The 7,554-nt window shown below is 39.3% G+C and overlaps 1 protein-coding gene across 1 annotated transcript; it reads right to left on the reverse strand.

Annotated features, from left to right (window-relative positions):
* Positions 1–1,810: 1,810 nt before the first annotated feature.
* Positions 1,811–6,611, reverse strand: zgc:165604 (uncharacterized protein LOC792578 homolog). Its single transcript, XM_044370854.1, has 7 exons — positions 6,225–6,611; positions 5,109–5,263; positions 4,692–4,758; positions 4,098–4,229; positions 3,252–3,407; positions 2,499–2,621; positions 1,811–2,375 (listed from the first exon to the last, which is right to left on the reverse strand). Exons 1-7 carry the CDS (start codon positions 6,361–6,363, stop codon positions 2,179–2,181), a joined length of 969 nt encoding a protein of 322 aa, XP_044226789.1. The 5' UTR covers positions 6,364–6,611; the 3' UTR covers positions 1,811–2,178.
* Positions 6,612–7,554: the final 943 nt, after the last annotated feature.

The raw sequence follows: 7,554 nt of genomic DNA on the forward strand, positions 1-7,554 counted from the left end.
TACCATCAGAATGTACTTTCAATGTAAGTGATGAAGGCCAAAATCCACAGCAAGCCTCCTTCTGTGCAAAAATGTATTTAAAGGTTTATCTGAAGCTAATATGAAGCTTCAGCATCCAAATTAGTCTATCAACATTTTTAGTCTTTTCAGTGTCAAAGTTCCTTTTTTTTGTGACTTTACTCTACAGCTCAACAGGGAAACACTGTTTGAGGAAACAAAGAGGGAATTTGGTGCTAAAAAGACTATAAATGTGTCAGATATCCACTTGATATGACTAACTCAGACTGCTGAAGCCTCATGTAAGCTTCAGATAAACTTTTAAATGCATTTTTGCACAAAATGACTGTGGACCCACTGTGGATTTTGGTCCTCATCACTTATACTGAAAGCACATTTGAAGGGAATCTTTTAATAGCCAGTATGAACAGGAGGAATGATTACAACGAGGAAAACCTCTTTCACTGTTCATATGGACACCTGTCCTTTAACCTCTGACTCAGTTTACAGCAGCTTACATGAAGCACCAAGCTTTATGCATCAGTGGCAACATATTTTAAATCATTATAGTACCACTAACCAAGTACACTCAGACATTTGTAACATTTGTTTACTTTAAAATGTTTAAGTTGCCTGTTAAGACCTCTTGTCAAGACTTATGTGAGCATGTAGACTGTTCTTGATTGACAGCCCTCTCACTCTTCTGTCGTGGTTGCGTTTGTCAGGGCGGGATGCTCCATCTAAACTCGACACACGCTGCTTACAGCGTCGTAAAACAAATTTGTCTCCGGCAACACTTTAAAGCTGTGAAAAGATTAAAGTAAAGTTTACCACAACATGTCCACCACCTGCAGCTGCTGGTTGAATGTCAGCTTATAGAGATTCAGCCTCATTCCGGTCACCTGGTGTTTCCCCCGCCCTTGTCGCTACAGCAGCACACCTGCACGGCTAAATGGAGCGCAGCGGTTGTTTGAACATCCATGTGGGCCTTTACAGAGCAACTTCCAATCCCAGATAATAGTCTTATTTTTATGGAAAACATCTTTGACGTGTCACAGTAGGAAGAAGCACAAGTGTTAAAAAATAAATATAATTCCATTTGGTTTCAGGGTGCTGGTATTGTGTTTGCTGACTCACTGTGATGACTGACTGAGACACCTGAATAGAACGGAGTCATCGATAATGTTATTAGTAACACCTGTGCTTTTCCTACTGTGACAGGTCAAAATGTCTGCAATGCAAATGGTCTATTTTGATGAAACTATCAAATCTGATCAAAAATATAAGAAACATTCATTATTATAAACCCCAAGTATAGTTCAAAGGACTTTTCATATATGCACTTATGCATTTTCATGCCTAAAAAATTCAGATTTACACATCCTAATGTCGTAAACTTGAAAATAACACTGAAAAAAGTGATGATGTCATGGCAGGAGCCTACAGCTTTACACTGACTGATCACACCTCCTCACATTTGAAAGGTTTCAGTCTGTTGGCTGCATTTGGACCTTGTGTTTTTCTCTGCAGACTGGCTTTGCTGGCAGAGGGATGTCTTCTCTCTCACAGGAATCAGACCTGATGGCCTCCTTCAAGCTGTTCCCTCTTGACACAGAGCTCTTTACCGCCGCAGCCTGGCAGGCTGAGCGTGTGGGTCAGCAGCCTTATGCTTCAGCTCAACAGCCTCGAGCTCCTTCCTGGCCTCTGATTTAGTTTCCTCTCCAGGCTGAGACAACGATTCAGGTCCGTGCAGTACTTGTGAACAACGCAGTTGACATCCGGCACTAATTAATGTCTTGCCATTTACGTGAGCTTATCCAAATAGGTATTTTATTGCATATTTCAATATGTAAGTGCAACCATAGTGAACTATTATCCAGTTTTCTTTGCTTGCTCAAAGATTGAGATCATATTAGTCTTTGATTTGTGGTCAAAAGAGACAAAGATACAATTCAACATGTATTTAAATATGCCACATGCAGTATAACTGAACATACCTTAAAACAAAATACCTTGAATTTATTTAACGTGTGATGCTGTACAGATGCACTAGTATGTAAATAGCACTGGCTGGGCAGTAAAAATGATCTAGATGAAACAAAGAGTTCATTGTTTGATGCCTGCATGGTGCATTTCTCTTTTTCATGTGTGTGTTTTTATAATTCCTGTATTCTTGAGAAATCAAACAAACGAGCGCTTCATCAGAGACGGAGTATACGGTATCTCATTGTAACACTCCTCTTCTTTCCCCTCCCTCAACCACCCGTCCTGCCCTGTGCGATGGAGCCACAGTATGAGCACCAGCAAAGCCAGCAGCAGCAGGCTCATGGACAAGGTCAGCAGCATGCCCTGCAGGATCCCCGAGGAACTGTTCGGGGCTGCAGAGAGAGAGAGACGACAACAGTTATCGCAGGGATTTGACAAATAGAATTTAAAAATCACTGAAGCGGCTGCAGTGGAAGAAGTCAGAGAGGATTATGAGTGAACAAAGAGGCTCTTACCGCTGTAGACAGACAGGTTGACGTAACAGTTCTCCGTTCCCAGGAGGTTGGTGGCAGAGCAGCGATACAGGCCTGAGGTCTGAGAGGACACGTTGGCAATTTGGACGGAGCCTGAGAGATCCCCTGAGACAGAGAAGAGAGACAGTCACGCTAACGACTCTGAGATAATGAGGAGAACGAGTTAGAAGGAGGAGAAAAGTAAACGACTTGTTACTAATCACATGATATCATCAGGGTTATTTGCTCAGATCTCAGGTTGGGGATGAGACTTACGTTTTATTTAACAGAACTTGCATTACACACTAAAATTATGGATCTAATAAAGGATGCTATCCAGTTGAATTATGGGAAATGTAGGATCCAGTGTTTTTTGGAGCTTCACCCAAACTAGAGACTAAAAATCTAGATATCTCGGTCTCTGTAACATCAATTGTGACCGCCTCATTTTTTAATCTGTCTCTTGTGAGTCGTCCATTTTTATAGAAGTGTAATACCAAATCACTGAAGTAACCCTTTAACTGTCTCCTGGAGATACATATGTTCCCAACTTTTAGTTTTCCCAATCTTCCCAATATTTAGTGTTTCACTGAAGCTTTATCACACTCAAATTGAATGAAATAAAATCTAAAATTTATCTCCACACAAAAGGATTTTGATTCTGCAATAGGGTCATTTGAGTTTAAGACATTAAATGCTCGACATAATATGCAGAAGCACTGTGTGTGTGTGTGTGTGTGTGTGTGTGTGTCTGACCCTCCATGTTGATGGGAAGCGAGATTTCCTCTGGATTCAGTTTATCCCAGTGGATCTCTGGAGTGGGGACGCCCTCCGCCACCATGCAGGACAACGTGACGCTTCCTCCCATGTCAATATCTCCATCCCACTGGCACACAGGCAGCGAGGGTGGCGCTGCGAAAACAATAAGCAAAAGAATTTCTAAAAGAATACAATGCGACGCTTACAAACAGATGAACACATTTCAGTGTTTATGAGACATCATGAATGTGTCTTCAGAGCTAATTCTCTACAAGCAGTTTTGAGTTTTCTGTGAGTGAGTCAGTGACATCTGGAGGCAAAGCTGACTAGAAAGATGGTCTGTTAAAGTCGGCAGCGTGTTTTTCAACCAGATGATGTGATGTTGGTAATGAGGTTTAAGGAAAGTTTTATCCACTATTGCTCAGTTCTGGTTAACAGGACCAGAAGATTCTGCCTTCCTCTACACGTATGCATTATTAAAAGCCTCTGGGCAAGTGGATGGGTGCATAATTTACTTAATCGGAGATCCAATATACAGTACTGGAATAATATTAGATTTTAAAAGCAAAATCATGTTGGTCAGTATTATTTTTAGTGTTTTTGTTTTTCCTCTGGGAGTGTATCACTTCATTGTTAAACTAATGACAGAATGATACTAACAAATTGCTAAAAATTACTTGATTTAATGGCAGATATGAACCAAATCTGAGGACCAGACTGAATAAATACAAGGATGTGTCCCTAATTCACAGTATATTGAATGGTGTTTGCTTCAGATGTGGAGTTTCCATTGAACGAGCTCACTCAGGTAGCGTTGGACAATATGTGACACATATTTCTTACCCAGAACACTGAGTGCCAGCTCTCCTATGCCGGGATCTGCTGTCTCTGGTGGGTTATTGACCATGCAGCGGTAAACACCAGCATCTGATACATGTGTGTCATTCAGGACGATATCTGCACTCCAGGGAATACCTGCAGTTGGTTTTTATGAAACAGTCATGTTGTTATCCTGTTTTCATTTTCTAAATGAGAACAATTAATTAATAATAATTAATAATGAAACAATTAATCAGCAACTATTTTTACAATCGATTAATTGCATGGAGTCATTCTTTAAGAAAAAAAAATCCACATTCTCTGGTTCCAGCTTCTCAAATGTGAATATTTTTGATCTCTGTGATCATAAACTGATTATCTTTGGGTTGTGGCCTGTTGGTCAGGACATTTTAGGTTGGATCTTGGGCTTTGAGAAACACTGATCAACATTTTTCAACCTTTTCTGACATTTTATAGACCAAACAACTAATTTTTATTAATAGAGATTAATAGAGAAAATAATCAACAGATTAATCGATAATAAAAATAATCATTAGTTACAGTCCTATAAAAACTTTCAAAAGACAATTCTGATAAAAAGGGTTACTGTAGTTATACCTGTAAAACCCACTCTGCCGATGAGGGAGGGGTCTTCAATCACCTGTCCATGGTCGTACACAATCACCTGGAAGTGAGAGCAGCCATTAATAAGTAGTTTCAGACTCTAAAAAACATAAACAGGCATCAATGATGTTTCATAGAAGGCTATCTTGAGTGATTGATGGTTTAATGTGCATCAGAATCACCAAGTTTCTCTTTGGAAAGTTACTTCTACCAACACCTGCACTGCATTTTAAAGTGATAGAATTGATTTTAAAAATAAAATAATAATAAAAGGCAGGAAAACGAAGAACTCCAGCTCATAAACTCATGAAGATTATAATGAAATACTTGATATAAACCTGAAATATGTGATCACTTTGTAAGGCTGCAGCCTGTCAGAGGTGACTCTGTGTGTTGGTGTGGGATGCAGACCTGTATTGGGGTTTCTGGACTGGAGAAGGGAGCCAGGGTCCAGATAACGTTGAGTCTGGAGAGGGGGCTGGAGGTGAAGAAGGAGCAGGGCAGGACGACAGAATCCCCTCGAACCACCTCGAGACTGGATTCCCTCATGGTGACCCGGAGTGCAGCTGTGTCAGTCGATCAGCGAGGTGGGAAAGAACAAACAAAAATGAACAAGAGAGGATTTACTTTTCAGATTTATATTCATGTATTATTGTTCCAGTTTGAACTCCCCTAGTCTCCCTATTGACGTGCACCGGTGCTCCCTCGCCTCCTTCATTACTGAAATAATGAACCCTTCCCCCTCCTCTCTGTCATCCCCAGGCCTCTTTTGCTAATGTGTGTGTGTGTGTGTTTGTGTGTGTGAATTCACTGTGCATATTAGTTGTTAATTACACTTGACAGCTCTGAGGGAGAGCCAAACCGATCACAGACTGAGTGGAACAACAGCTCACTTCACTAGGATGAGTTCATGAAAACATACCGTCGATTCACCGCATTGTTTCTATGTAGAACAGCAGTTTCTGAAATGTCAAATCAAGTCAAGTCCTTTCAAACACTCTCATTATGACAAACATTAGCTTTACTGGATGTATCTACTATATTAAAAGCTTTTCATGAGGCTATTTTTGATTGAGTCAATAAATTAATAACCGCACTAAATGCAAATTAAACCTCTTTAGCTCATACGTTTGATGAATTTCATCACTCCTTCATGGTTTTTTAATACAATCTTTCATTTCTGGTTGACAAAAATTATTACAACTAAGTTTTAAATTGTTTATATTTTCTACACGTCACTTTTAATATGTTGTCCAAAAAAATCTTGATTATTGACTCATCTCAAATTCAAAAATACAGGAAACATATCTGTCCAAATACTCGATGAGGTTTAGAGTTACGTCATGAGAGTTTATTCTCAGATACGCAGAGCTACACTGTAGATTGTAAGAGACTACAAACAGTAACTGTTGAAGCTTTGCAGATCCCTCAAAACACTTGAAGCTGCACCTGTGTGTACAAAATCATCAATATTGTTTGCTCTTGTCTTACTGAATTTGTATCAAAGCTTTCAACAGGCCTACTCACCACTCCCCAGAGCGCTGAAACACACACACAGGGTCCAGAGCGTCCATCTTCCAGAAGAACCCATAGCTGAGAGGAAACCCTGAGAGGCTGCTCTCTCTCTCTCCCCCATGTGCAAACTGGAGGCCAAAAAACTAGGCATGCGTGATTAATGTATTGAGCGATGCCACCAGCCCCACCCTCCTTTATTTTCACACTCATTTTATTCTCTCTGTCTCTCTTCACCTTTCAATGTCTGTTTGCAAGAAGAAAAGTGTTTTATTATTATTAAAGTTGTCAGGTAGGTGACGTAACCTGTTGGCCAGAAGATGACCTCCCATAATGCTGCAGGGTGACATAGAAGTTGTTGTTGCCATGGAAGCAGGTTTTCCTTCCAGACAGCCGCCACACCAAAATGACAACTTTAACTTTCATGTTGATATGATGTAACTGTGTGTGGTTTCTTTTGAGGAGAAACTTGCATTTCATTTACAAGATTTAAGAATGAAAATTCTTTTGATAATTGCTGGAATGATTAGTACGTTCATCAATGAGTAAATCAACAGAAAATGTATCTACAACTATTTTTATAATCGATTAAGCACAATTTCCAAACTTTTTCTGATTCCAGCTTCTTAAACATGTGGATTTGCTGCTTTTATCGGTTTTATATTATTGTGTAATCAGTATTTTGTTGGTCGGAACGATCAAATTGAAGATACCACTATTGCCTCTCGGAAGTTACAATCAGTATTTTTCACTATTTTAAAAGGTTTTTATAAACTAAATACATTTTTAAAATTGCAGTTTAATTGATCATGAATATATTTTTCATTCTCTTAAATATAGCTTAACAAAAACTGTTTCTACTGGTAAGTTTTTTAAGATTACAAACTAACAATTTATTGAACATTTTCTCCTCCAAACAATCCTAAAAGATTACAGATGTGATGACAACTGATGAGGTCAAATCAGCTGCTGCAGAGTCTCGACCCTCCGTCAACAACCTGCCTTCCACTGAGTTAGTGTGAACGTTAAAAACCTACAGAGCAGATAAAACCTTTCACTCAAATAGAGAGAAAAATCTGTGAAAAAACAGAACTTGGTACTTTTACACTTATTTCACATAAAACACAAGTTTAATTTGTTTCTGTAATGATGTGTACAGTGATTCACAGCTGTCACTGGTGTGAGATGTTCAAAAATCAGTTGATATTTACATTTGCCTCAAGTCATCCGGTGATGACATCATCCAGTTATGACCTATGACCTATCAGGTTTTGACCTACCTTAAGGGCCAAACAAAACGCCATCGTTGCTACTTTTTGACAGATTTGCATAAAATTGATTTGTT

The sequence above is a fragment of the Thunnus albacares genome, chromosome 13 (assembly GCF_914725855.1).
Source record: "Thunnus albacares chromosome 13, fThuAlb1.1, whole genome shotgun sequence".
NCBI classification, from domain to species: domain Eukaryota; kingdom Metazoa; phylum Chordata; class Actinopteri; order Scombriformes; family Scombridae; genus Thunnus; species Thunnus albacares.